The sequence below is a fragment of the Pelodiscus sinensis genome, chromosome 2 (genome assembly GCF_052426305.1).
Source record: "Pelodiscus sinensis isolate ZL-2025 chromosome 2, ASM5242630v1, whole genome shotgun sequence".
Lineage (NCBI taxonomy): Eukaryota > Metazoa > Chordata > Testudines > Trionychidae > Pelodiscus > Pelodiscus sinensis.
In genome coordinates, this window is record NC_143053.1 from 146,862,379 (window position 1) to 146,878,373 (window position 15,995).

The 15,995-nt window shown below is 43.9% G+C and overlaps 1 protein-coding gene across 1 annotated transcript in view; it reads left to right on the top strand.

Annotated features, from left to right (window-relative positions):
- TMEFF1 (transmembrane protein with EGF like and two follistatin like domains 1) overlaps positions 1 to 15,995 on the top strand; it is a 213,825-nt gene that overhangs the window by 147,575 nt on the left and 50,255 nt on the right. Inside the window, exon 4 of the mRNA XM_075921539.2 lies at positions 3,444 to 3,470. Coding sequence (XP_075777654.1) covers positions 3,444 to 3,470 — 27 coding nt within the window. The remainder of the gene's footprint in view (positions 1 to 3,443; positions 3,471 to 15,995) is intronic.

Genomic DNA, 15,995 nt, shown 5'->3' on the forward strand with positions numbered 1-15,995 from the left:
CATGATAAATCGACTGTCAATCACTCTCCCATCGACTCTGGTACTCCGTCTCAGCAAGAAGCACAAGGGCAGTCGATGGGAGAGCACCTCCTGTTGACGCACTGCAGCAAGGACACCACAGTACAGCCAGTCCCTGAGTTGCGAACGGTCGACTTACGACCGTTCGCAGTTACAACCAAAAATGTCATAAATGGCGGACCCCGAGTTACGAATGCGATCCGCGCTTACGAACAGCGCGGTCGTGTGTAATTCAATGGGGACTGACTTGTGAACAAACCAAGTTACGACCAATTGCTTGGTCCGTAACCGGTTCGTAAGTCGGAGACTTAATTAGATCTAAGTGTGTCAACTTCGGCTGTGGTATTTGCGTAGCTGAAGTTGCATAGCTTAGATCAATCTTCCCCTTGTAGTATAGACCTGCCCTTAGGTCCTGGAGTGCTGTTGCCCAAAGAATGGCGTCTTCCTCCCCCTGACTACAGCATGCTAGCAGAGTATCTACCACAGCTTCCAGGCTGAACTATCTTTCTCGTCAGTACAGCCCAGTTTCCATGTAAGGGCTCAGAGATCTTATCTGGTGTATTCACAAGGCTGCAGAATTATTATATCCTGACCCCTCCCCTTCCTTGAAGCACACTTGCATGGGGGTTTCAATGAAGCCCTAGAGAGTACAGTGGATGTCTGAATATTTTCCAGGGAGCCTTGCTGTCCTGTTTGCATGCAGCAGATTTGTAGAATACTGCTGCCTTTGTGGCTTTCTGAGCCAGGGGCAGGCCATGGGGAATCAGGGTTTGAAATAATTGTGTGGATTATGAAAAGCAGCTACTGTGATGCTGGGATTATTGCAACTGAAGTAATTCTGATTTCTTCAGATTTAAACATTTGTTCATTTGACAGATTTTAGCAGCTTTTATGTCACAGGTACAGAATCAGCTCATCACACAATTTCACAACCCCACAGAAGCCTACGGGGTTAGCTCATGTATGCAGATGATGCTACCTTCAAATTTGTTAATCAAGCAATGCTGCACCATATGTCGCATTGTCTGTTCAATGGTGCAACAGTTAAACATTACACAAGGGCTGTCTGCTCTTCAAGAAATTGGGTCATTACTGATGTCAAGAAAATACCAGACAGACATTTTCCTTATGTTATTCTATTAGTTTTTTTTTAAACAATGTGACTCCAGTGTGAGACTTGGAGTAATAATATGGAATTAAGAAGGGAAAATGTAAGTTGAATAGCCGGAAAATCTCCACTCCTGACAGCAGGCCCTGTGGACAGAGGTTATTTTTAATGAGCGGTAGCGACCTCATGCTGTAGACTTTCACCCTGTAATTCCTGCATTGGAGAAAAAAATTCTTAATACATATAGCAAACTAGAAAAAGAATTGAGCAAGATTGGGAGGGGTTCTGTCTTGGGCTAAAAGCTCATACAAGGAAGTAAGAACCCCCCTTTTGGTCTCTGTGTGTAGAATGAAACAGGGCTAACTCACCTACCTTTTCTATCTCCTAAACAAGTGTGCAGAGAGTGGGAGGAAAATGAGTGGTGCAGTGGTTCTACTCCCCTCCTCACCTTCTGGTATGACTGATTTAGTTAGTCAATTTACTGTTGGTATAGGCCATCTGTAAATGACTCTCCTCTTCCCTCTCCCTTCCCCACAAGGAGTAAGGAAGTAGCAGAGAAGGATTGGTGCCTCAGAACTGTGTGTCTGAAGGCAGTGTGTCTTCACTGTAGTGTCAGCTCATGGTATAACTTGGGTGTTGGCCATAATCCAAATCCTGTCCACACAGAGAAATCTCTTCTCTTGAGTCAAGTGAGACTTGAAACTCAACCTGAGTGGTGTGTTGGGGATGTGCTTGGAAGCTTCAGTGCTGCTGATGCAGGAGCCGATAACGAAGTGGGATGCAGCTACGCTTTACATTTTGAGTTAGCACATTAGGGGTACGTCTAGACTACAGGCTTCTGTTGACAGAAGTTTTGTCGACAGATACTTTCGACAAAACTTCTGTCGACAAAGAGCGTCTAGACTACATTGAGTTCTGTCAACAAAGCAAGCTACTTTGTCGACATGGTAGTGTAGACGCAAAGGACAGTTTACATTCAATAACACCTTCTGTCGACAGAAACTCTGTCGACAGAAGGTGTTATGCCTCGTAAAATGAGGTTTACCAGCGTCGACAAAACTGCTGAGTTCTGTCGATGTTATGTCGACAGAACTCAGCGGTAGTGTAGACGCAGGTATAGTTTTGTCGACAAAAGTCCACTTTTGTCGACAAAACTCTGTAGTCTAGACACACCCTAGCTGCTCATCCAATCACTTTGTGTTACTGTGCAGCTCCAGTGTTGTTTCACAGTGTGGCCACTTCATCTGGGAGTAGTTAACAACAGACTAGTGTAGGTAGCTTGAGGGAAGAACTCTGCAATGAAGACATACCAAAAGTCACAATGACTCACAAGGCTACTTCTGGAGTCATGCAATTTACATACTATCCCTCGCCTAGGGCTGTGCTTAATAGTCAAATGTAGTCACTGTTAAACAGATTACAAAAATTGAATTGTACATTATTGTTAAAACTTGGACACTTTTATAATTTAAAAATAACTTAAAAAGAAATGAGAGTAAAAAGGTATGAAATGATATCTTTTATTGAACCATCTTCTGTTAGGGTACGTCTACACTTGCTCCCTAGTTCGAGCTAGGGATGCAAATGTAGGCGACCAAAATTGCTAATGAAGCGGGGATTTAAATATCCCATGCTCCATTAGGATGATCTTGCCAGCACGTTACTCCACTCAACAGCTGATTCGAAAGTGAAAGTGTGTGCTGGGATGCGTTAGTTCGAACCAAACCCCTTGGTTCGAACTAATGTTACTCCTCATTTTTTAGGAACACAAAGTGATTGGATGAGCAGCTAATATGGTAACTCAAAATGTAAACTGTAGCTGCATCCCGTTTTTTGAGGAGTAACGTTAGTTTGAACCAAGGGGTTTGGTTCGAACTAATGCATCCCAGTGCGCACTTTCACTTTCGAATCAGCTGTTGAGCAGAGTAATGCGCTGGCAAGATCACTCTAATGAAGCGCAGGATATTTAAATCCCCGCTTCATTAGCAATTTCGGTCACCTACATTTGCAGCCCTAGCTCGAACTAGGGAGCAAGTGTAGACGTAACCTTAATGATGCAGTTACAGGCTACAAGTAGCGTTTTTCAGCACATAAAAACATTGCTGTCCTTAGAGAATATTTACCTTGACAGGTATGGAAAAGAGTATATGATCAGACTGGATAAATTCTACTAGTGATGCCTTATATAATGGGAGACATTGTTTTTATATTTGGCTCCTGATGAGTAATAATCCTATAATGTTTTTGCAATGACAGTTTCTTAAATAGATATTCCTGGGACAGTGTTGTGACATTTTTCCTTTTATTTCTTTATCAGATAATGGTTCTGGATCAGGAGAAGGGGGTAAGTACACAGTCACAATTGCACATATTTTCTGTTGTAGTCCATTTATGTGTGTATGTAGGTCTATTTTAGTTAAAGGGATACTCATGTAAATTATGAAAAGCCAATAATTTTAGATTGTTGTCAGTAAGAAAAATCCACTGTGGTGTTAGTAATACATAAAGGCTATTCTTTTCTCCAGAAATATGGATTTTATGCAACTAGTTTACAGTGTGTATTTAGCAAGCTTGGACACTGGATTCAGTCTGGCCTTTTTTCACTTTCTGCTTCCCTTATTCATGATAATGTCGCTGTTTTGTATTTCCAACAATCAGTACAGGGTATTGTTTAAATCCCTGCAAAACCACCTTTTGTTTCAGCTTCAAAAAATATTCTCTCTCCATAAATATAGTAAACTCCTCACTCTTTATTTTGACAGATTTTTCTTTAAATGTCTATCACATTTCGGTCTGTCCTTTATCATACTATGAATACATTTTTAAAATACTCAGGTATGTATCATGTATGTTGCTTGGTATCAGTTTTTTTAAAATAAGTACTTTAATAAATGTTGTTGCATATGACTATTTTTTCACAGAACTGGCATAGTGCTGCTGGTATAAATGTAAGTTTCTCTTTGCCTGTTAATATCTTCACCTTGTTCTAGAAATAAAAAAAAGCAGTCTAATAGTTATTTTCAATTCTAGTCAATCTTTGGTGAGACTGAGGAAGAGCACTGGTTTGTGCCATATGGATGGTTGTGGGGGAGATGAAGACATGTATCCTCCCCAGTCCTTACTAACTAGATGGGGACAACCAAACAATTTCACACAATACACCTGTCCTTGCAGCCCTTGAAGAAGTCTATGGAAGTTTGTACCTATCCAGTGATGACTTACACAAACTGTGGCATGATATCTATTTGCACCCCGTAACATTTTGATCATTCCATTGCTAGCTTTGTACAGTTCTGCACTGCATGGGGAAAAGTACATCTTTCAGGATATGCTAGATGAGTCTGCACGGTGTGTTATAGCAAGTACAGAGTTACAGCGGTGCTTCTCTAGCACAGACAAGGTCTTAATTACAGCTGACCCTAGAGCAGATTTGAATCATTGCTCTTGGGATACAAATCCCCTCAAGCATCCAACACTCCTGTGTTGTTTCAAATGATCTCTAATTACATTAAAAGTTGTTATTGTGGAAAATGATTATTTTCTTTTGCTGTATGACTAAACCCTACATTTAACTAATGCAGAGTCAGGAGTTAGCATTTCTTTTTATATATATACTCTGAGGGAACCAGGACAATACTATCCTTATGGCCAACAGGTGAGTAGTAATAGCTGAACTCCTGTGGCTAAATTCCTGGGCCAGAACCAGTACCAGTCATTTATCACCATCACTTCCTTCCCTCCTCCTTGTCTCACTTATATTTGAAGGCAGTTGTTGAAGGGACAGGCAGTTTCCAGTTTAGCTACTCACCCTCATCAGTGTGAAGAGGCATCCTCTAGATGGCCCGGGATGCTACAGACTGCAGCCAGAATGGTCACCTCTGTGGTGGTCATGAAGTGCTGTTCCTGGTTACAGTCTTCCTGGCTGTCCCAGAAGATGCAGATTACCCTCCAGCATCTCCTGTTTGAGGGGGCAGGACTCTTCTCATAGCAGATTGATCCGTATCTTCACAACTTTAGAGACTTGAATATCGCCCTCCAGTCGTTGGGCTTGCCCACCTCTCAGTAGACTAGAAAGCCAATTCTATCGAGGTTGTGGTGTGGCCCCCGATCAAGCTCTCACAGAAGGAGATTCAGGAGACAGGTACACTGCCCCTGACTTAAAAGATACATATTTCTATTTTATCGGGGCACAGGCGATCCATCTGCTATATGTTGGACCACTGCCATTTTCAATTCATGGCACTGCCCTTGTGGCCTCCCATCAGTACTGAAGAGTTTTTACAAAGTTATAGCACTAGTGGCTGCTTACCTAAGGCACAATGGCATGCAGATTTACCAATCCTTCAACAACTGATTAATCAAAGGCTGATCCCAGGATCAAGTACAATGTCATTTCAATCTGATTTGCTCTTTCTGTTGTGACCTGGACTATTGGTAAACTAAACAAAGTCAACCTGAGTCCCGGTGCAGCACACAGAGCTCTACCCAAGCCAGGGCTTTTCTCCCCAAGGCCCAGTACCGGACCATGGCAGACCTGATCTCATGTGTACAAGCTCACCCTCTTGCCACCGCTCATCTGTGTCTGCAGCTTTGGGGCCACATGGCAGCCTGCACTTACATGGCTCTGAACATGCAGCTCCACCTCAGGCCGCTGTTGGCATGGTTGGTGTTGGTATATATCCCGTAGCATGGACCACATAGCCAAGGTCCCAGACCATGGTCAGTCATCATTAGCATGGTGGAAAAACCTTGCTTCAGTGCTTGAGGAAGTGCTGTTTGCGGGTCCTCATAGGTGACCCTTATCTCCGATGCTTCAGTCCTGGGGTGGGAAGCCCACTTAAGTGTTCTTAGCATGCAAAGTCATTGTTCACACTTCGATTGGTCCCTACACATCAATGTCAGGGAGCCCAGAGTGGTCCATTTGGGCTGCTATATCTTCCTACCACACCTGAAGAACACAGTGATCCAGGTCCTGATGGACAATACAGTGGTTATGTTCTATATCGCCAAGCAAGGTGGAGTCAGGTTGTCTGCTCTTTGTCAGAAAGCCATCAGACTATGGGACTTCTGTGCACAACACAACGTGCATCTCTGAACTGCATACCTCCCCAGGGCCCGGAATGCTTTGACAGATCTTTCAGCGGGACCGTCTCATCTTGCCATGAGCAGTCCCTCCATCTGGAGGTAGTCAGCATCTTCTGCAGGTGGGGTACTCCACGAGTGAACCGGTTTATGTTCAGAAACAAAAAGGAAATGCTAAGTCCTCTGCTCCTTTTGTGGGTTCAACAGAGGCTCTCCATCAGCTACTTTTCTGCCCCTGTGGTTGAGGGCCCTTGTGTATACCTTTCTCAAGGTTCCCTTAATCCACAGAGCCCTCATGAAGGTCAAGCAGGACAGGTTATCAAAGGTGATTCTCATGCACTGGCTTGGCTGTGACAGCCCTCGTTCAGCATGCTGCTACGCCTGTTGGTGGCTGCTCCTCTACTAGAGTGACCTGTATGGTAAAGTAGAGATAGTTTATGTATTGATCCTTAAATAAAGGCATTTGACCTAAGCGGGCCTCACTGTAGTTAATCCTGGACTACCTTCTGTACCTTAAGCTACAAGGCCTGTGCCTGTCATCCATTAACGTCCATTTGGCTGCTATTTTGTGTTTCCATCCATGACTGCCACGTTCTTCAAGGGCCTTAAGGGCCTCTACTTACACATTTGGTCTTTCTATGGGACCTAAATCTTATGTTATCTTGGCTAATGGCATTCCCCTTCGAGATACTGGCTTCCTGATCTCTCCTCCTCCTTTTTGGAAGGTTTGCTAGCACTTGGTATGGTTTAAATGTATGGATTTATTTTAGTTGCCAGACACAGAAACAGACTCCTTAGTTATTTTGTAACTTAATACAGAATATCCCTCTACTTGAGAACAGCATCATCTGAAAATGATGTTTGTGCCAGAAGAGCAGATTTACAACAGGAAAAAGTCTTGTTCCACAGTGGATTAGCTCAGACAATGTTTCTCTAAATTGTCATGTATCACAAAAAGGCCAAAGTTCAGGCAACTTCTCTGTTGGACGCTCTGCCAAATCATATTTACTGTCACCAAGATGTTAGAATAAAGCAGTAGGAGTTGTAGCATTTTGCAGTGTGCCTGACAGTGAAATGATAGTCATATCATCCACCTGTTTTTCAGCCATGCCACACTTATCTAGGTGGCCCTCTGACATTTCGGATAAACGATTTCCAGTCTCTTGTGCTTTCACAACATATCAGCAGTCACAATAAAATTACCCGTTTTGCTCATGACTAAAGTTTGAACTTATAATGCGCTATTTTTACCATGCTCATTGAATTTATGAAATTCAAGTGTAGATCACTTGTGGCTATTGGAGTCTGAAGCCACTTTTAATAAGAGCATGAGATGTTAATTCAGAAGGTAAAGCAGTTTTGAAAATTTCATTAAGATGCCATTATGCCCCACTGAAAAAAGCATTAGTTACTGATAAGGCTCATCCCTGAAAATATTGCTTATTTCAGTGGTCCCCAACCTTTCGTGGCTGCCAGGCATCCAGGGGCGGGGCTGCTCATGCTCTGGGGGCGGGGCCAGGCATGCACCATGCGCCCGGGGCTGAAGCCACCCACGCACCCCGCGCCTGGGGCCGGCACTGCACATGTGCTGCGCGCCTGGAGTAGGGGCCACCCATGCGCCACGTGCCCGGGGCTGGTACCACGCATGTGCCGCGTGCCGTGGGGGGCACCCCAGATGTTTCGGCGGGTGCACATAAATGCCCTGGCAGGCGACATGGTGCCCGCAGGCACGGCGTTGGGGACCACTGGCTTATTTCATACCACAACTGATGATTTTGGAACTCTTTAGAATGCATATAAAAACAAGGATTTTTTGTAATTTTATACACTACAGAGTCACCGCTTTTTGACCCAAGCAGTCAGTTAACGTTTGGGGACCTGGCTAGGGATGTTTCAGTACGAGATATTTGTGAGGCAAAATTTATTATGGGAGCTGGGTATTTAGTTCCATGCAATCTTGTTTAATTACCAGGTATGTACAAAGTCCTACTTCACCGAGTGCAGGAAGAACCATAGGCAAACTTGTTTTTTTACTTCACAGCCTCACACTTCTTTTTAGCCAGTACCCTCAACCCAGAATCTTTGTCTAAGTTTCTCTCAAGGTCACACTCTTACAGGCTGCTGCTTGGATTTCTTCAGGCTGTCTCTGTCTCTATTTAATTGTGTGATCTGTTCCCCCTCTTTCTCTTACACTTCTCTTTCTTCTAAACCAATAATCAGCAACCAGACTCTTGCCCATACAATCCAAAACTCCTAGGCAGGTTTTCAGCCCCTTTTCTCTTGGGAGTAGGTGGGGGTGATTAATTTATATTTACAATTATGTTAATTGAAGGGAGTATTCATAACCATCAATCCTAACAAGGTTTTAACTCAATGCATAACCATATGTCACCCAGCTCCTAGCAATATTTTCCTGTTCTGCAAAACACATCATCTTAATTGTTTTATATTCTTCTTCCAATAGATATGATTTGTTACTGTTGTTTTCACTTGAGTGAAAGGGAAGTCACAGTTTTAAAGTCATGTCCTTATTCTTTCATTCTAGAAGACCAAAGTATGCCTGATTTACCACAAAATAAAATCAAAGGGATTATGTAAATAGTATATCTTGGCAGAATTTGGTCCAGTAGACTGATTAGGAAAATAGAATCCTTAGAATGGCCCATCTTTATGTAGAAGCTGGATGGCTAGCTTTTGTTATTTTGGTTTTGCGTACCAGGATATTTTTTTCTCCAAACCTGTTATTTCTAGTGGGACTTAGTGCTCCCAGTTCTATCTAGAGTGCCAGTTGTGTGCACTCGCTGCAGTAGCTTTAGGAGGAGTGCTGTCTGTGGGACTGTATAAGAATGATTGAAAGGAGAACTTAACTAGTTTGGTTCTCTTCATGAAAGTTCTGTAATTGACTTAAAAAACCCAGTGAGTAGTGGCTTTCTTGGTGACTCACTGTAGCTGACTGAAAGCAGCATCAGTATTTGTAGCCTGATGGATTATCCCGTGTTTATTCACTGAAAGTACTTTAGAGCCAGGAACTACCATTTTGGGGGAGGGCATCAATCAGATGTTTGTTGGGGATATTAGCATTGTCCTATAATTCTGCCCAGTGTGCCTCAGGACGGAATGAGGACACTTTACAAACTTTAACTCAGTCCCCAAAAGGCTTGTGGGGTTTCAGATATGTCTTTGGAAGGTTCTGGAGGTACCCAGAAATTAGGAAGTTTAGCCTAGGAATTCTGTGGTTTGATTGTACTCATGAGCGCATGCTTTCTCTCTCTTTGTGTGTGTGTTTGGGTTTTGGGTGGGAGTGTATGTGACAGAGTGGGCAACCTTTGAACGGGTGTTGATTTTATTCTTCCACTTATAATTCTCATTGCAGCATCAAGCTACACATTGAGAATTTTAGTATATGAACTGCTTGCCCAGACTGGAGTGCAGTATGCAGTGGCTGAATATACCAGTTCATCAGCACCCACTTTGGCCTATCACCTGGGATAATAACCAGAGATATGAGTTTAAGTATTTAATGAAAAACTTTTTGGGGGTGCAGCTGAATTCCATGTTGTTAAAGTTGTTTATTGCGATGCACAAAGGATAGTTGTAGCCAAGTCAGACAAAATAAAGGGTCATCAATATATTTGTTAGTCGCCTTAGAGACTAACAAATAGATAATATCATGAGCTTTCATGGGTAAAACCTACTTAATCATCAGATAAGTTGGAGTGGAAATTACAGAATCCACGGTATATATCTATCTATCAACTAAAGCAGTTACCTGTCAATCTGTGGGTTTGGAGCAGATCTGGTTGTATCTTAGATCTTGGTTGTAGACAACAGATCATGTGATGTGTGCTGGATGAAAGCTAGAGGCATGTAGGCAAGTGTAGCAATCAGTAGATTTCTGGGATAGGGTGATGTTTATGTGACCATCATTTATTTGTACTTTAGTGTCAAATAAGTGAATCCCTTTTGTTGACTGGTCCAGGGTGAGTTGATAGGGAGGTGGAAATTGTTGAAATCCCTGTGGAATTCTTCCCCTGGATCCATATGATGAAGATGTCATCAGTGTAGTGTAAATAGAGGAGGGCTGTCAGGAGATGGGAGCTGAGGAAATGTTGTTCTAGGTCAGCCATAAAAATGTTGGCATATTGTGGGGCCATGCGGGTATCCATAGCAGTGGCATTGTCTTAAAAGTATTAATTGTCCCCATTTTGGAAATAGTTGTGGGTGAGGGCAAAGTCACATAGCTCAGCCACCTGCTGTACTATGGCATCATAGGGGATTGTGTTCCTGACAGCTTATAGTGCAACCTCATGTGGAATGTTGGTGTAAAGAGCTTCTGTATGCATGGTGGCCAGGATGATGTTTTCAGGAAGATTACTGGTGCTCTGTAGTTTCTTCAAGAAGTCAGGTTATTCAATCTTGTTTTATTTGAAGGCTTTCTCAGACTCCCATTGGTGATTGGAGAGTGCTGACAGTTCTGAAGTCACCAACTTAGAGGTTTGGTCAGGTTCCAGGTACCCTTTTAAATGTGCTGAGATAGCTAGTTGGTCCAAAGTGACAGACAATAGATTGTATGAGGGGAAATCCTCTTGGGCTTGTTCCCTCTAGGCAGTTCTTTCTGTTTCTCTGTACACCATAGCTTCTCTTCTGGTTCCAGCCAAGGCAGCCAGCAAAGATTCTAAGTACAGGAGGCCCCCGACTTGCCACCGCCCGAGTTCCGACCCCCCACACTTACAACCATTTTAGTAAGTGCGGAAGGCGCCAGAAACCCCCGACTTACGTCGTCGGCCCACATTTAGGATGGCGCACGGCGCCTATCATAAATGAGGGTTCGAGTTACGACGCCCGCGACTTGAGATGCTTCCCTGGGAATCAATCACATCTCAAGTCGAGGGCTTCCCATAGTGCCTGTTTTGGTACTGTTGTTTTTGTGCTGTTGCCAGCTATCCACAAGGAACAGGTCGTGAAACCACCAATCTGTGTTTGATAACCCATCAAAGAGTTATCAGACAGGCCAGAGTCAGATCACTGACTTCAAGGTGAAAAGTTCCTTATTCCTAGTACCACTCACTCTTTTAAACCTTCTAGAGCCTGAGGGGCAAGATTTGTAAATGCCTGCTATGGGCATAGAATGAATTTGTTACACTTTCAGTGTAAATATACATATAGCAGATGTCTGTTTACCTAAGCAAATGCATTTTATGTATTAAAATTAATTTTAGACAGACGACAGCTGATCAATTCAGACTTTCAAGCTGAGGAAATAACATGCTTGCAATACAGATAGCGAAGTTAATTATTATTAAAATAATTTGTTTTGAATTCCCAATCTCTCTGAAATGTAGTAGCTAAAGTATCTTGTGGTGAACGTTTGGCAGATTGCTTTTCGTAATTAATATATTGATATACTGTATCAATGTGCTTTTAGTAGCCTACCATCTGTTCCTTACCCTCATTGGGCACAACAGTTAGCCGTGCTTCTCAGACACTCAGGCTTGCAGAAAAGTAAAATTTTCAAAAGCTTTATATTTTATTCATTTCAAAACTGAAGTTTTGCAGCTTTCTAAAATGTGTCAGTTAGAGGAGCTGGAGACGGCGAATCCACTAGGTGACTGATCTCATGTTAGTGCTTGCTAGTCTGAGTAAGGGTATCACAGTCAGGACCATAGAGAGGCTAAGAGACAGATGTCTGGCCCTTATGCGAGGGGCAGGGAATGAGGAGTCCACTCCTCACTGTGCAAGGACTGCTCCCACCTCACTCATTACTCTTCTGGGCGCATAGTGACTTGCCTGCCTCCTCACTCTGATATGTTGATTCATGGTTTGCCAATATTTGGAAGTTGTTTAGCTTCCCTTCAGAGCCCCAAGAACTTGCTCATGTGGAAAAAGGGTACAGGAATAGCTGCAGTCTCTTCCTCTATGGCAGAAGTGGGGAACCTCAGGCCCAGGGGCCAAATATGGCCCCTGGCTTGCCTAGGTCCAGTCCCTGAGGCTCAGATCCTCCCCCCCCCCCCCGCATTAGGGGGGTCTGCACTGGTGTACCAGCTCCCCTCTGCCCTACTACAGGCTGGAGCACACAAAATCTACTGAACTGCCCCCCCTCCCCACACACACACAGGTAAGCGAGGAGAATGTGAGCAGTGGCTTTCTCCTTCTTAGGCCGTGTCCAGACTCAGGGTTTTTTTCGGGAAAAGTAGCCTTTTCCCGAAAAAACTTCCCCTGCGTCCAGACTCAAGCCGCGTTCTTTCGAAATTATTTCGAAAGAACGCGGCTTTTCTTTCGATGGCGGTAAACCTCGTTTCACGAGGAAGAACGCCTTCCTTCGAAAGTTCCTCTTTCGAAGGAAGGCGTTCTTCAATGTAAAGAGGCCGTCTTCGAAAGAGAGCATCCAGACTCGCTGGGTGCTCTCTTTCGAAAAAGCGGATTTTTCTTTCGAAAGATCCGCGTGCAGTCTAGACGCGATCTTTCGAAAGATGCTCTTTCGAAAGATGCTTTCGAAAGAGCATCTTTCGAAAGAAGCCTGCAGTCTAGACATAGCCTTAGTGAGGAGTGTTTTTATTGTTTTGTGGGTTGGGTTGTTGGTTTGGAGTTTTTTTGCTTTTCACTTGTGTGTGGCCCCCCACTGATTTTTCTGTGGGTGAGTGGCCCCCAATCCAAACAAGGGTCCCCACCCTTTCTTTATGGTGATTCTTCTGCAATTAGAGGAAACTCATCGAATGCTACCAAAATATTAACTTTGTCTGACATAACTGACGATGGTAATACACAAAGACGCTGTAATATGTGTAATATGCCTAACACAGAACTACAAGAGCAAGGAAAAGAAAAATGCAGGCATCTCACAGTACATGCCTTCCACTTCTCTACCCTGAATTATACACCTCATCACTAGAACAACTGCCAGACAACACCCTCCTATCTTAATTCTGCCTCAGTAGGCATGTCAGTTTTCAAACTCCTTGCTTCCCCCTAACTTGCACTGAACAGAGCAGATGTCTGAGTCCTGCCATTGTCTGTAGTGATCTCGTGATTGAAAACAAGAGTGCTAGATGGCTGGCTCCCTCCTGGGGCAGAGTTAAGGTTGCTGTGTGGTATTTTATGGTGAATGATGAATGTTTAATCAAAGAGGTGTGGATCTTTGGGTGGAAAAGAAAAAGTCTGCTCCTAAACTGGCCACACAGTTTGGCCATGGACAGGATCTTCCACACTGCTAACCATTCCTTACACAAAGACTAGAAGCTCATAAGCCAGCAGAAAATTCAAGTTTTAGCTAAAGGTTTGAACGTTCAGAATAAACATGCTGTTTTTCATATAAAGCAAAGGGCATATATCTACACTGCAGGCAGAAGTGTGACTGCAGCATGTGCAGACATACCCAAACTAGCTTACATCTACCTCTCTTGAATACCAATAAACCAATAACAGCAAAGCTGCAACAATGCTGGCTAGGTGCTCAAGTATGTACCCAGGTCACGAGTGGCCTTGTACAGCTCATGCTGTTACAGTTTTGCTGCTATTGTTATTGGAGTTAGCTTGATCCAAGCCAGCTCAGGAATGTCTACACATGCTGCAGTCACATTTCTGAGTGCAGTGTAGCATCCCAAAGAGACTGAAGTCTTGATTTAACTGCAAAACAGAACAGAGCCTTAAGTAAGATATCATAGTAGTGTTTTTATAATCTTGTCAGTCAGACACATCACTGGATTGTAGCCTTTACCTACTGCCTGTAATAAGAGGCATTGCGGAAATACACTGCCTCAAGAAGATGCAGTGGGAGGCATTTTGGAGACAGCCTAGTTGTGCTGACAGGAGCACCATGGGAGATGCACCTTTTCAGAGGTGCCTCAGACAACATGGTCAGCATGCAGGAGTGACAGAGTCCTGATTCTCTCTACTTACATTCTCCTTTTAGATAAGTTGTTTGCAAGTAGGGCTCCTTTTTAGCAGGCCTTGGATTAGGAGCACAGTCTTCTGTTCTTAGCAGGGCATGCAGGACAGAGAGCAGTCCTTTCTGCATGGTTATGTAAAGATTGGCCACCACTTGACTGCAAACTCTAGTCTCTCCACTCTGGTACAGTTTATTCATATTTCAGTTTCATAGGCCTGGATTGTAATACAGGCAGTCCCCGGGTTACATGGATCTGACTTACATCGGATCCCTACTTACAAACGGGGTGAGGCAACCCCGCACTAGCTGCTTCCCCCCAGCAGACCAGGGAGATGCGAAGCTAGCGCCCCCCCCCAGCAGACCAGGGAGACGCGGAGCAGCTTTTCTCATCAGACACCTCAGCTTGAGAATAAAGGACTGAGGGAAGTGAGGTGTGGGAGAATAAAACTGAGCTCTGGAGAAATGTTTGGCTAGAGTTTCCCCTACAATATGTACCAGTTCCGACTTACATACAAATTCAACTTAAGAACAAACCTACAGTCCTTATCTTGCACGTAACCCGGGGACTGCCTGTACTAGGAAAAGCCTGAGCAAGGTGTGGGTGTGTATGTTGTACCAACCCGGGGTAGCCCTAGGAGACATTCAGACTCAGATGGTGTGTCTACAGCAGCAAAGAAAAATCTGTGGCTGGCCCATGCCAACAGGTTCAAGCTCATGGGGCTGTTTCAGTGCTGCATAGCCTTCTAGGCTTAGGCTAGAGCCTGATCTCTATAGCCCTTCCAACTTGCAGGGTCTGAGAGCGCAGGCTCCAGCCCGAGCCCAGATATCTACACAGCAATGAAGCAGCCTGAGCCCTGGGAGCCTGAGTTGGCTGGCTGATGTGTAGACTAGGGATGTAAACGACTAGTCGACAACCTGATAAGCAAATGTTTATCGGATAGTCAATTAGCTACTCAACTAGTCACTTCGCTCTCTCCACACCTTGCTGCCTCTATCAGAGACAGCAAGGGAGGGAGCACGAGCTTGTGCTGGGGGGAACCAGCTTAAAAACTGGTTCCCCCCCCCATAACACCATCTCTGCAGAGTGCCGCGGGGCAGCAGGCAGTGGAGAAACGGCACGAGCGGGGAGTGAAACAGTCCTGCTTACAACAGTCCCACTGATGCTCTTTCCCCTTTGAAACATGCAAGAGCCGCCTGTGACTCTTGTGCATTTCAAAGGAAGAGGCACAGAGGGGAACCCATGCCAGTGAAGACAGCTTTGGTCCCCACTGATGCAGGATTCTGCTGCCTCTCTCTCTTTGAGAGAACCTGTGGCTCTTGTACATTTAAAAGGGAGAGGTGCAGTGGGATAGTGAGTGCCCCTCTTATCGAGTAGTCGAGTAGTCGATGGAAATTCTGTTGACTACTAGATTAGCTGATTAATCGAAATTTAACATCCCTAGTTTAGACATATCAAGAGAAAGACCCTTGGCTGGTGTATGTGTGCGTGTGAATGTTTGATGGTGGCTTGTAACAAAAGAAAACTGTGAAAAGAGAGAACAAGTGAGCATTCACTGAGCACAAAATCAAGTTACAGGGAACATAATTAACCAAGACAACACAGCATATGAACAGAAGAAATTCTTGAATTGCTTATACTCTAATGCCAGGAGCCAGGGTGAGAGATAAGAAGAATTAGAATTGCTTGTTTATTAATATAAATTCAATCTAGTTGGTATTACTAAAACCTAGTAGGCTGATTTGCACAATTAGAATGTTGAAATGAATGCTTATAACCCATTTAGGAAGGATCTACTAGGTAAAAGGGGAGGGAGAGTGGCATTCGGTCAAAAATGGCATTACCTGTTTTTGAGTCACTGACAGTGTGGAAGAAAATGATCTTGAATGTTTATGGATCAATGT